At 57.3% G+C, this 13,147-nt stretch overlaps 2 protein-coding genes across 5 annotated transcripts in view; one reads left to right on the top strand and one right to left on the bottom strand.

The window, feature by feature from the left end:
* Window positions 1-2,594: 2,594 nt before the first annotated feature.
* On the bottom strand, window positions 2,595-6,203 carry SOWAHB (sosondowah ankyrin repeat domain family member B). The gene is made up of 2 exons (XM_068941204.1): window positions 5,292-6,203; window positions 2,595-4,892 (listed from the first exon to the last, which is right to left on the bottom strand). Exons 1-2 carry the CDS (start codon window positions 5,775-5,777, stop codon window positions 2,841-2,843), a joined length of 2,538 nt encoding a protein of 845 aa, XP_068797305.1. The 5' UTR covers window positions 5,778-6,203; the 3' UTR covers window positions 2,595-2,840.
* A 2,802-nt stretch (window positions 6,204-9,005) lies between these two features.
* SEPTIN11 (septin 11) overlaps window positions 9,006-13,147 on the top strand; it is a 58,164-nt gene continuing 54,022 nt past the window's right edge. For 2 of the 4 annotated variants that reach the window (XM_068941197.1, XM_068941196.1), the window contains exon 1: window positions 10,578-10,791. In XM_068941197.1, the coding sequence (XP_068797298.1) occupies window positions 10,765-10,791 (27 nt within the window). In that variant the 5' untranslated portion in view covers window positions 10,578-10,764. Of the gene's footprint in view, window positions 9,024-9,663; window positions 10,104-10,577; window positions 10,792-13,147 lie in introns of those variants that run through there. The other 2 variants (XM_068941201.1, XM_068941198.1) reach the window with 2 other exon arrangements.

The raw sequence follows: 13,147 nt of genomic DNA, 5'->3' as shown, positions 1-13,147 counted from the left end.
ACGCTCAAGCTGTATGTGTGTAGGTGACCAAGAGCGGGTTAGTACTGGGAGTCTGGAGCTAGGATGCTTGCGTCTCCCTGCCTGAGTGACGTACCAAGGCTGTAGCCTCTGCTCACTGATAAAAGGTCTGACCTGAAAGGTCTGCGATGGGCTAGTGATGGATTTCAGCCTTTCTGCTGCTTATTTCACCAGCAGAAAACCTGAAGGCTGAGACTTCCTAAAGGTAAAAAGAGTAGTTATGTCCACAAACAATGACTGAATGCTTTCAAAAACAGTGCTGTGTAGGTGCTGATCAATATTAGCAGTCCAAGAATTAATAAGTAATCCTGGGATAATAAACCAGAAGGAATGCACACTGGATCCAGTAGGGAAAGGTTTTTGTAGTTTCAGACTGCCTAAGGGTTGCTTTATAGCATACTAGTTTAAAAATTGGGGAAAGCAGGTTGTCTGTGTCATCTCTACGGATGAGTAAACAGTGGCCACAGAGGATTTCACAGCTCTTTGTTAGATTGCTGAAGTAAGATATTGCTAGAGAGAGAAAACTGATCTTTAAAAATGACATACATGGCCTGCAACAGTGAAGAAAAACAAAAAAAACTAGATTTACGTCATGGGAAAAGGTCATCGAAAGGCTGTAAAACGAGACTCCCCAGGTAGCCCTGTCCTCCTTCCAAGTTTTTGTCTTGTCTCAGCAACACTGGCGATATTAAAGGGAAAGCTTTATTCTTCAGAAACTGCAGATGGCTGTGGAGCAAAGCATGCTCCCACCAGAGAGAGGACTGGTAACCACCACCCTGGAGCAGGAATAGTTTTTCTCATTTCAAAATTGAGGCTCCCCCCGACCTGTATGAGCCCTGCAGGAGCAGTGGCTGTTCTGTGTCCTGCGCACTTTTCAGTGGCCTGCGCCCTGGCACATCGGCGTTGAGTTTCTTATGAGATGAAGTTTGTTGTCCTCACAGACAAGAGTGCTTGTTCACGGGACTCGGTTTACTGAGCAATTTCCTCTTCAAAAAGGAGGAAACCAGGCTGGGAAAAGGCCCTCTTCATAATGTGTCCTCAGAGGCAGGCAGACTAGCTTACCTTCTGCAGGGAAGAGTTCCTCCCTCAAATAAACCCCGAGCATAGCGGAGACCTCAATTAGTGCTTGAGCAAGGACTTGAGGCGTGTTATGCAAGGATCAGGTTCTGCCACCCTGACTCCCGTTCCTCCCTGAAACTGCAGGCATTTAGGCACATGCCTCAAATACATGAGCAGTCCCATGTACTGCACTGGTCTGCCCCAGAGCATCGCGTTGGAGCAGAGTCAGCAGCCCTAGTTTCACCAGCACTGACCCCTGACGGCACTCTGGGGGTCACCTCGCAGCAGGAGTGAGACCCAAGCAACAATGTGCCCCCGTCTCATGCTTCTGCCAAGGCAGGCTCTTTTTGGGACTGTGTATCCTAGCTTGCTTTCTGCCTTCATAAAGGATCTATAAGAGAGCCAGGTGATGCTGATACAAGATTAGCCCACTGTATTTTTGGATTGTTAAGAGCTCATTTACACTGAATCAGAAAACAGAGTACCTCACACAGTCCACTTTTTTTTTTTTAAACCAGTGAGATCTGTAAAGCTAGCTTTGCCATTTGCAAGCTCTCGGGAAGGACCGTGCTGGAAGTCCCTTCGTGCGCCTGGACCCCCACTTCCACCCACTCCCTTCACTTAAACACATGTATAAGGCAGTTTAGGTCTCGGGGTCCCAGGAGAGAGACAGCCCTGGCTGTGAAGCTGCCTTTGCCTTAAAATCCCGGAGCACGTGCTGTGGCACTGCTCCCTGTCCGTCCAACCCAGAGTCCTGCAGCGATGCTTTCAGTCTCTGAGATGTGGGAATGGGGCATCTTGCCACACCGCAGGTACCGCTTCCCAGTCCTGCGGTGTGGGGCAGAGGGACTGGAGGAGCACAGGGAGGGGGCGGTATCGTCGCCGCCAGGCAGCCTGGGGCAGCTGTGGGGAGGAGCGGGGCTGCCCCGGATTCCTTTCTGCGTGGGCTGCTGAGCGAGAGACGGGGCAGATGTACCACATCCTCCTTTACTCGGGGCGCTCCAGCTGCCACCTTCTGCCACAGCAAGGCACTGAGGACTCTTGCTGGAAGGCTGCACTTTAAGCTGTGACATTTTTGAAAGCACAGCTCACCCTTATTCTACTTGGATTAGAAAGGGACGCAGCCTCAGCTACTCCTCACAGTTTAGGCTGCCTAAACAAGTGTTTTGCAAACCCCGGGACCAACAGCAAGCAAATGCTCTGCCCTGGTTGTGGTCAGGCTACGGGTGTCACGCCAGAGCTTGCGACCCCAAACCCATGGACCTGCTAGCGGTGATGGCTGTGCCTGCACCCTGCACCTGGTGCCTGCCCTGTGGGGCACAGAGGGCTTATCTCCCCAGGGTTTGGATGTGCTTCCTGCAGGAGTCCCATCCTCTCCTTCGTAGCACGTTGCTTCAAGTGGAGAGCCTTAAACGGTCTGGCAAATCTAGCAGAAGGCACCAAACATAGCGGACCCCGAGTGGCTGCCTGGGAGAAGGAGCACAGCAGGGCAGAGGCGTCCATGGGTGCTACCGTGCTCCGTGGGCGAGCAACCCTCTGACCCAGGCCCTCGCCGACCAAACCTTTTCTCCTGGGGAGAAAAGCGACAAACGGGAGCGAGGGCAGAAAGACTCGGACAACTTTTCGTTGGATTAATTTAAAAGTATCTTCTTCAATAGATTCAATCTCAGTTTCACAGCTTTTTGCACCCGCCTGGCCTTCCCTTCCAGCATGGCCCCCAGGGCCCTGTCTCCAGCAGCAGGGTGATGCCGGGGAGCCGCGTTTCAGTCACTGTCACTGCCGGGATGGTGGGTCGCTGCCCCGGGGCCGCACTGCGGCTTGAGGCAGGCGGGCAGCGAGGTCCTGCTGGTGGGCAGCGAGGCCCTGCTGGCGGGCAGCGAGGCCTTGCTGACGGAGGACACGCTGCGGGCCAGGGGCTGCGTGGGAAAGATGACTTTGCCCCGAGGCGCCTCCAGGAGCTGCCAGATCTCTCCCGAGGTGGAGCTGCCCAGGTACTCCCAGGGCCGGCGCCCGCTGCTGTCCCGTATCCGCACCCGGCACCCCAGCTGCAGCACCAGCACCTTGATGGCGGGCTGGTGGCCATGCATGGCGGCCAGGTGGAGCGGTGTGTACCCGCAGCCTGAGCGTGCGTCCACGTCCAGGGCCAGCCCGGCCTCCCGCGCCGCCGCCGCCAGCTCCCGCAGGCCCTGCCCGTCGCCGTGCTTGGCCAGCCAGTGCAGGGCCGTGAAGCCCGACACGAAGTCCCGCCACAGGGCCAGCTGCGGCTCCTCCAAAAAGAGCCCCCGCACCTGCACCCAGCGCCCCGCCGACACCGCCACCAGCCAGGCGTGCTCCCGCCGCCCCAGCGGCACCGATGGCCCCCGGCCCGGGAGGCTCCCCGGGTGGCTCTCAGGAGGGAGGGCGCAGGGCAGGCCCCCAGCCTCCTCCGGCAGCGATGGGGGGATGCCCTGCACCTCCAGCGAGGCCAGCTGGCAGCGGATGCTCCTGAAGACAGGCAGTGCTACTGGGGGGCTGCAGTCTGGGGACCCCAGCCCCCCAGGCACTGGTGCTGGTGGCAGAGACTGGGACGGGGGCTGCCCGGCAAGAGGCAGCGGTTCGGCCCGGGACGGGGGCGGCCCAATGGGGAACAACACCTCAGGCCGCCCTGGCAGTGGCAGGGTTCGGGACTGGGGTGGCCCACTGTGGAGCAGCACGCTGGGTCCCACTGGTGGCAGCAGGCACTGCGATGGAGGTGGCCCCCCAGGGCCCGGTGGTGGCCGGGTCCGGTATGGGGGGGGCCTGGAGAGGGGCAGTGACAGGGACTGGGACAGCCCACTGGGGAGAAGCGCCCTGGGTCCTGATGGTGGCAACAGGGACCGGGATGGAGGTGGCTCCCTGGGTCCTGATGGTGATGACAGGGATTGGGATGGAGGTGCCTCCCTGGGTCCTGATGGCGGCGGCAGGGACCGGGATGGAGGTGGCTCCCTGGGTCCTGATGGTGGCGGCGGGGACTGGGGTGGAGGTGCCTCCCTGGGTCCTGATGGTGATGACAGCAATTGGGATGGAGGTGTCTCCCTGAGTCCTGATGATGGTGGCAGGGACGGGGATGGAGGTGGCTCCCTGGGTCCTGATGGTGGCGGCAGGGACCAGGATGGAGGTGTCTCCCTGGGTCCTGATGGTGGCAGCGGGGACCGGGGTGGAGGTGGCTCCCTGGGTCCTGATGGTGATGACAGCGATTGGGATGGAGGTGTCTCCCTGAGTCTTGATGATGGTGGCAGGGACCGGGATGGAGGTGGCTCCCTGGGTCCTGATGGTGGCGGCGGGGACCGGGGTGGAGGTGGCTCCCTGGGTCCTGATGGTGATGACAGCGGTTGGGATGGAGGTGCCTCCCTGAGTCCTGATGATGGTGGCAGGGACCGGGATGGAGGTGGCTCCCTGGGTCCTGATGGTGGTGGCAGGGACCAGGATGGAGGTGGCTCCCTGGGTCCTGATGGTGGCAGCGGGGACTGGGGTGGAGGTGGCTCCCCAGGTCCTGATGGTGATGACAGCGATTGGGATGGAGGTGCCTCCCTGGGTCCCGATGGTGGTGGCAAGGACCGGGAGTGAGGTGGCTCCCTGGGTCCTGATGGTGATGACAGCGATTGGGATGGAGGTGCCTCCCTGGGTCCCGATGGTGGTGGCAGGGACCGGGAGTTAGGTGGCTCCCTGGGTCCTGGTGGTGATGACAGCGATTGGGATGGAGGTGTCTCCCTGAGTCTTGATGATGGTGGCAGGGACCGGGAGTGAGGTGGCTCCCTGGGTCCTGATGGTGGCGGTGGGGACCGGGGTGGAGGTGGCTCCCTGGGTCCTGATGGTGGCAGCGGGGACCAGGGTGGAGGTGGCTCCCTGGGTCCTGATGGTGGCGGCAGGGACCAGGATGGAGGTGGCTCCCTGGGTCCCGATGGTGGCAGCGGGGACCGGGGTGGAGGTGGCTCCCCGGGTCCTGATGGTGATGACAGCGATTGGGATGGAGGTGCCTCCCTGGGTCCCGATGGTGGTGGCAGGGACCGGGATGGAGGTGGCTCCCTGGGTCCCGATGGTGGCGGCAGGGGCCGGCACGGCGGTGACTCCTCGGGTCCAGGCGGTGGCCGGGCCCGGTACGGGGGTGGCCTGGCGAAGGGCAGCGCCGCGGGCCCTGCCGGCGGCATCAGGGCCCGGGACTGCCCGGCGGGGGGCAGCTGCGCCGGGGCCGGGGCCGGGGCCGGGGCCGGGGCGGGCGGCGCGGCGGCGCGGCGCGCCCGGCGGCACTCGCAGCAGGGCCCGCCGCGGGCGGCGCAGCGGGGGCCGGGGGGCTGCCCCCCGCCGGGCCGGCCCTGCCCCGCCGCCTGCCGCGGGGGGCTGCGCTGCCGGCGGCCGTCGCCGAGCGGCGGCGGCTCCTTCTGCTCCGGCTCCTGCGGGTCGCGCCGCTCGGGCGGCCGCAGCTGCTCCTCGCCCAGGAGGTCGCGGTAGCGGCGGCGGAGGACGATGTCCTTGGAGGCGCCGGGGACGGCGGCGGGGCGGACGGTGGCCAGGGAGTTGACGAGGCGCTTGAAGTGGTCGCGGCGCTGCCGGCGCTGCGAGGGGGCCAGCGCCGGGTCGCGGAGGAAGCGCTGGAAGTGGCGGAGGAGCGCGGCGTTGGGGGCGCTGCCCCCGGCCGCCCAGAGGAAATCCAACACCGCCTCCTGGCTCAGCTCCCGCGCCATGGGGCTGCGCGGGGCCCGCACCGCGCCAAACCCGCCTGCTGCTGCTGCTGCTGCTGCTGCTGCTGCTGCTGCTGCTGCGGCGGCGCCGCGGGGAGCTCGCCCCTTCGGCGCGGACGCGCGGAAATCGCAGCTAAGCGTAAAGAAAAAAAAATTAAAAAAAAAAAGAAATCACGGTGAGGCCGCTGGAGCGCTTTGCCCAGGGAGAGTGGCCCGCGCGAAGGTCGCGGCTAAGCGGTATACATATATAAAACGCTCGGTGAGGCTGCTCGAGCACTGGAGCACTTTGCCCAGGGAGGGTGCGGAGCCGCCGGCTTCGGAGACGCCCAAAATCCGACCGGACGCGGCGCGGAGTGGAGCAACCTGCCCTTGCTGCCCCTGCCTCTGTGATTTTGCCGCTCGTAAAAAGTGGCAGTCGCCAGAAGTGAACGTGACCTGGCTGGTGTTCGGGCTTGACGGGCAGCTCTTTCTGCGGGTGGGCGTTGCGTGCGCGACAGCCACGTGCAAATAATAGTGCCTGAAGTCAAATTATATCTCGTATCTGTGTTCCCTGGGTGGCTGATGGTGGGCTGGATGCACGTTTTGCTCAACAGTGGGGGTCTAATTTATTTTGTGTCGCTAAGGTTATTATTACTAGTGTGTGTGTTACAGCCAGGAAGAATGGATAAGCTCAGCGCCCCGGCGGACACCATGCCCTGTATAAACCAAGCAGGTGACAAACCCTGCCCCATGGACTTGGGGTATGAAGTATTGGTGGGAAGTGTAGCAGAGAGGACACGCCATTTTTTTTCCTATGTGCAGTCAGGAAAGGGGCACGGAGGGAGCGCGGTCAGTGTAGACTTGCTGGCTTCCACGGGGTGTGGGTCAGGTCCCAACTCACACTCCAGAGGTCGTCTCTACCGCCGGCCCCCGCAGGTATCCGCAAATATTTTTAGCTGCCTGCCAGCTAGGCAGCCAGAGTATCTTCCAGCGACTGCAAACCCAGAAGCGCGTGCAACCTTCACAAAGCCAAGGCAGCGTCTGTGATAGGTCACGGGTGCTGGCTTGTGATTTGCGTTTAGGTAACTCAGTCCCATAGGGTAGCATTTAAGGTTCAGATGCAGCAAACGCTTGCAAGAGTGGACGCGTGCTAGAGTACTGGCCATATAAGCTGTATGTGGCAGTGCTTTCAGATGGCTGATTCTGCCCCATTGGTTTCTGCCACCATACATTATCATGCTGTCAGCCTGCTAAATCACCCTGTGGAGTTGCAGGACGGCTACACTGTATCCTGCAGAGTGGTGGGAGCAGCCCCCTAAAAGAAACTGTAAGTTTCTAGCTTAGAAGTTACAATTTAGGCAACGTGTCAGAGAAGTTTTCCAGCGTGCCAAGATGTGGGGTTCCTTAGGCGGCAGCAGAAGTAACCGCGCTTTCATGCTATACCGCATCTTGCTTTTGGTTTTACCTGTGGTATGCTTTCAGAAAGTATGGCTAGAGCCCATCAGCGGTGTTCATCTGAGGAGGGCGCAGGTGCTGGGGAAACGAGAAGGCTCATGCAATACCTGAAAAGTTGACATTTTTATCAAAAAGCAGATTATCCAGCAGGTTTTTTGGTACAGTCCTTGAAGGCATAAATAGTTTTCTCCCTCTTCTTCTGATGAGCCCTGAATTGCAGCCACAACGCTGTGTTTGATATCAGCACGCTGTCAGTGGAAGTGGTAGAGATTAAAGGAATGGAGCATAATGATATAATTGTGATCACAAAGCAGAGAGGAGGGTAGATTGTGAAGATAAAAAAATCCAAGTAAATAACTGTGGCAAATGACAACATCACTATGAAGGTGTTTCAGTTTAATGGACTTAGGTGTAAGCAGGATGCATTTTACAGCTTTCCATCATATCACCTTGTTTTCTGCAAGCCTAGCGTTGATATAAAATAGAGGGTTTTTTTGTCTTAGAAATGTCAGCGCTCACCCTGTAAACATTTTTCTTGCAGTCAGCAGAACGCTCTCAACTAACATGAAGCGACTGCTTGCGTATCTGCAGGTCTGAGGCTGAAACCGTACGGGAATGCTTTTGCATTGCTGTGGTTGGAATAGCCTCACCGAGCTCGTTCGAGTAAAACGGGCGAAGCCAACGCATCCCGCTTGACAGTCACAACCGGCTAGGAGCGTGTCGCTTACTGCATAGCTTAGAAGATGGGTGATAATTTGGCACCCTGTTGAAGCTGGTTTGGTTATGATTGTCGATACCCTTCCTAGACACATGCAAAAATCTTCTGGAAGAGTAGCTCGCTTTGATTCCCAGGCAGAACAAATGCTGGCACACATCTCTCGGCTTAGAGCCTCAGCTGCAAATCACATTTTGGGATTAAGCGGGTTTAGTGCTGCATGTAGGCAAGGAGAAGTGCTGCTCTGATACCTGGAGTCACTTCATTTGTCTACTTCAGGCTAAGAGGTTTAAAGAGACTCTTGCCCTCCCCTTATCTTATAATGGTTTATCCTGTCTCTAATTGTTTGCTTTTGGTTGGAGTCTTCAGAATGGCAGAATTTACCCCAGTCTAGCCCTTCTGGGGGTTTCTGGACACAGCAAGTCTCTTGACTCTTCAGGTAACATTTGCATCAGTTGTCAGTAGTGCTAATCACAAAACGGGGGGAAGGATCAGGCCGTACTGGAAAATTATATATAAAAAGAAAAAAAAAAGAAAGAAAGAAAAAGCAGCCCACCACTTGTTCTTGTAGTTCTTATTGTTGTACGAGAAGATGTTTGTTTTCTTTGGGGAGCTATATAGCTGTGTTTCAACACATTGTTTTTTAAACAGGAGAAAAGTTAACCTAATTTCTGTGTCTACTTGTATATGTTCTCTTCCTATGTGATATGACAAATTGCCCACAGCTGACATGAATTGTTTTTGTAACACCTGTATCGCATTGATGTGCTGCTCCTGCCAAAGGGCCTCAGAGAGCCCCAGTCAGTTCTTGGAGGTCTCTAGAATAAAGGACTAGCAATATGCTTTAGTATGGATTTATTTGCAGGACTTTTGAAACTTGCATGAGTGAGGGGATCTGCTTCTTCCCTCTGAACATTAGGAATGCCAGGAATAACAGCTGAGATCTAGAAGATTGCAGGCTATACCTTTGTCTTGATTGATTTTTTTTTTCCCCTACTCTTTCAGCATGAACAGCTATATCCAGGAAGTCCTGTACACAGAAACTATGGGGGCGAAACCTCAGCCGCAGCTCTCCCCGCTCAGGGCTAAGGAAGGACGTGGTGAGTCATGCGAAGAGTTTTGCACAGGCAGAAGTGCTTTGCATTAGTTAAGTCGCGTTGATGCGCCAGTATCATGCAAGCCTCCAGTTGAGGGGATGGGAAGTTAGGTCTGCCTCGCCCACAGGTGCAGAGAGGGTAACTCTTCAGAGACGATCACCAGGTTTCCACTAGAGGCTGCACTGGTCTGAGCAGGCCTCCCAGCACAGGTGCAGTCAGCGCCTCTCACCTGGTGCCGCCTGCGGGGGAGAGAGCTGGGACATGAGCCTGATACAGTAGCCTCCCTAGGATATTAGCTATGGTGCCTTACACATTAGAATAATACAAGCGCCGCATCAGCTATGCTTGCAAAACCGATTTAACTGGAAGAAACCCCCTGAGCCTTTCTGGCACGGCAGCTTTGCTGAGGAGGGCTCACCCCCACCCCTTGGCTGGCAGCTGGCCCTGAGCAGCCCTTCCTGGCCTGCACCTGTGGCCACTCAAGGGCTTCTGCCCCAGGTGCGTGTCCTCCAGCCTGAGCTGGGGGCAGTGCTGCCCCCACACTGTATCTGCCTCCTGTCCGGCCCAGGACAGCTTGCGTGGTGAGTCCTGTTTGGCTGGGGGCTGTAACAGTAGGTGTGGGCGACCGCTGGCTAACAGCAGCTCCCTAGTCCTTCAAAATGTGATCGAAATGGCTACATGGGGGAAAAGGCTAAGGTTTGATATCACAGACAGCCAAGTGCTTCTTTGCAGTGGGATAGAAATGGCTTTTGGAAATAGAAATAGAAGCTTTAGGGTAAAAGGTGCCTAAGCGTGTCATCAAGACTGGGTTAGTGACTACCAACAGCTGATTTACTTAGCAGTTGCGTTTGCCTGTTTCCCTTTGGTTTTTTGCCTTGGCATGGTGGATGCTTGCACGACGGGTGTGTCACTTAACACGTCCTTTACACGGGCCGAGGATCAGGCCCTCGGCCCTTTGTCATCCCTTGGGGTTTTGTGCCTTGCGAAACGCTCGGGGACCTGAGGCAGCAAGGCCCTTCCTTCATCGCTGGCTTTGCTTAAACCTGTGAGCAGACCCACTGAGTTTGGCTCCCACCTTTGCAGGTAAAGGGGCGCCGCGTGAACGGGCTGGCTGCGGGGGGCCGAGCGTTTTGCCGGGTGAAGCAGCAAGGAGACGGCTGCGCTTCCCTGCGCGCCAGGAAAACGCTTGCTGTCGCGTGAGGGCAACCAGCCACCGGGCCGTGCCCTTTACTCGGTATATCCGATTTAAAAGCAGAGTACGCTTGTGCTTGGCCTGGAGGAGGGGGAGAGGGCAAAGAGGAAGAATATTTGGGGGGGGGGGTTGCTCGGCTTTGCCCTCGGCGGGCACGGTGAGCAGCCCCAGGCGCGGGAGCTCCTGTCGCCGCCCGGCTACTGATGAACCGCGTCCTCCCTCCGAGAGCGGTGGCGGCGGCCGCTCGCTGCGACCCCTCCTTGCCGGCTGCCGAGCGAGCAGCCGGAGGAGCCCCAACTTTAGGAGGGGGAGAAGCGCCCGGGGGTGGTGGTGCGGGGGAGGGGGCATTGCCTTAGGTTGCGACCGCCCGGGGCAGGGCCCGCCGCCGCCGCCGCTGCTGCCGCCGCCCGCCCTGCGCCGCGGCCCCGGGGGGGGTCCCGCCTCGCCGCCCGGCCCCTTTGCATTGCGCATGGGCCCTCCCCGCCGGGTGGCCATGTTGCAGCCCTAGCAGGCGGCGCAGAGGCGGCGGGCAGCGCTGCGCACCGCTCCGCCATGGCCGTGGCCGTGGGCAGACCGGCGGTGGGTGCAGAGGCGGCGGCGCGGCGCGATGCTGGCGGGGGCGCGGCGCGGTGCGGTGCCGGAGGCGCGATACCGAGGATTGCGGGGGCGCAACGCGGGGGACGGCGTGGCCAGGCCGCCGCTTACGCCCCCTTCCCGCGGCCGCGCAAAAGTTTTTGGGGTCGCGGCTCTTTGTTGCGGTGGGGCCGGGCCGGGCGGCGCGCAGCGCCCGGGGGCTGCTGCCCCGCCGCTTCCCGCGGCCGGCGAAATTCGGCCTGGGGGGAGCGGGGGAGGGCCCGCAGCCCCCGGGATGGGGGAGGCTTTGGGGGTTCGGCCGCAGCGGGCAGTGGTCGCGACAAGCGTGGCGTGGGCAGGCGTGTGCGGTGCCCCCAGCGGGAGCGTTTGCCGGGGGATGCGCCACGGCCGGCAGCTCCGGGTCCCGCCGGGAGTCCTTGCATCCCTGGCGGGAAAGACAAAGGATTTCCCCTTCGCAGAAAGAAGAAGAAGAATTTATTTAAAAAAAAAAAAAAAAGCCCGCAAAAGCTACCAGACGCGCTTCCCGACCCAAACGGCTCTCTTGCATCTAGCGTGCAGAAACGTGAATGAAACTGCACCGTGACCAGCCTGAATGCGCTTTTGTGCATCGTCGGCCGGGGGAGGGAGGGAGAGACTTGACTGACTTCCCTGTAACTTTTGCAGTGCTTGTTAGCGAAGCAGATGTTGCCCCTGAGCTGAGGACTTGAATGTGGCTCCTTCTCCTAACGCGAAAACGGTCTGTCTTCAAGATGTGACCTGGATGAGACGGTTTCTGTTAGCGTTTATGATGCGCTGATGGATCTGCTGGGCTACGTGATTCCTCTGATGTGGCAAAGCGAATGTATGAAGCCACTTTTAATGGTGTTACTGTAGGTGGGGAAGTTATGCTGCTAAGCAAAATAAGAGCTGATGTTCGTTAGCAGAATACCTATAAATTACGCCGGTTGTTTATAAAGCTTATTCTGAAATGATTCCTAGATCGTAAGGTCTAAAGTGTATGCAGAAAGTGAAGTCTGTGTTTCGGCGCACAAGCAGGCGTTGGCAGTCGCTCCTTCAGCTGTGTTTTAGGGCAGGCTGAACGGTATTGCCAAGCGGAGCCGTTGTTGCTCTGCGTAGAGTAGCAACCCACACCGTGAGTAGGCTCAGGCGTGTTGTTTGGTGTGTACTCTCACCAGCTTATCATAAAACGTGATTTCTGTTTGTTCTTGTGTGTACGTGTGTTTTGCTTTGTTTTCCCTACATCATTATTAAACTGCTGCCGCTACGTGGCCTCCAACATATTTAGTTAATTGAAGTCCTCTAGCACCAGTCCAAAAGCGGCATGCAGAGAGGGTTTCGTACCAGTTAAACTAAATTCACGTCTGTGTGCTGCTAAGCTGAGTCCAGTGGGACTGACTGTAGGATAAAACATACTTCAGCATGAGAAACGTGCACGCGTGGGAGAGGGAAGGATAAGGAGGCTTAGCTTCCCCATGAGCTGCTGGTGGGCAGTCCGCGCTTCCTCAAGAATCGCTGCGCTTTGGAGAAGTGAGTTGTTTCATTGCGGGGTGGCAAGAAAAGGAAGGACGGCGGGCTGGTATTTGGTAGATGTTGGGAGCATTTCTTCTCGTGCGCCTTCTAATCAAGTCCTCTCTGCCGCCTCATTGCAGGCCAGTGTTGTGTCAATGGTGGGGAGGGTGTTTGAAGAAATAGTTAATTATATGGTAGGGCAAGAGAAGGCTGATAAACGTTTACCTTTTGAGCTCTGAAGTTAATCAGCGTATTTTCTAAGGGCACTGAGTGGTGCGGGTGTGCCCCTTGTCTGAGAGGGTTAGAAATGAAGAAAGGGAGAAGAAAGGAGAAGGAGGGAAATGCAAAGCAAGTCAGCTTGATTTCTTTAAACCAAGATAACATTCCTGAGTCACAACCTTTTACATCCTGGCAGGATATGACATTATGTTAATTGTAAAAGCATGCATAAGAAATAACTTCAGCGAGCTGCTCTGAAGTCTGTGTTTAATTCTAGTTGAGTAGGGCGTGTTTAGGTAGGATGGGCGACTTACATCTGTGGGATCAGGGCCTTAAAATGAAAAGGCACATGTGTGATGTGCTGCCTGTGATATCCTTTGACTTAACAGAGACTGATCTCAGTATGTAAACGTAATGGCATGCATAAGTAAAGCTTTTGCAGGATCGGTGCCGGGAGCTGCCATGGGACTTCTCATCCTGTTTAAGCGTATGTTTAAACAGACATCTGTGTGGAAGGACGCATATGGTCATCAGTGCCGGCTCTGTCTGGGCTCAGTCTGAGATAAGCCACTTGCAGCCTGTTGAGATGTGCTAGACGGGGGACCCTCTCCCT

The sequence above is a fragment of the Struthio camelus genome, chromosome 4 (assembly GCF_040807025.1).
Source record: "Struthio camelus isolate bStrCam1 chromosome 4, bStrCam1.hap1, whole genome shotgun sequence".
NCBI classification, from domain to species: domain Eukaryota; kingdom Metazoa; phylum Chordata; class Aves; order Struthioniformes; family Struthionidae; genus Struthio; species Struthio camelus.
This window is presented reverse-complemented; position numbering and strand designations above follow the sequence as displayed.

Bases quoted from the DNA above. Each gene is read 5' to 3' on its own strand.
- SOWAHB (XM_068941204.1), bottom strand. From the start codon at position 5,777: ATGGCGCGGGAGCTGAGCCAGGAGGCGGTGTTGGATTTCCTCTGGGCG. The intron at 4,893-5,291 runs GCCCCGGCCCCG...GGACCCAGGGAG, and splicing joins CCGCCCCGGCCCCGGCCCCG to CCACCTCCACCCCGGTCCCC.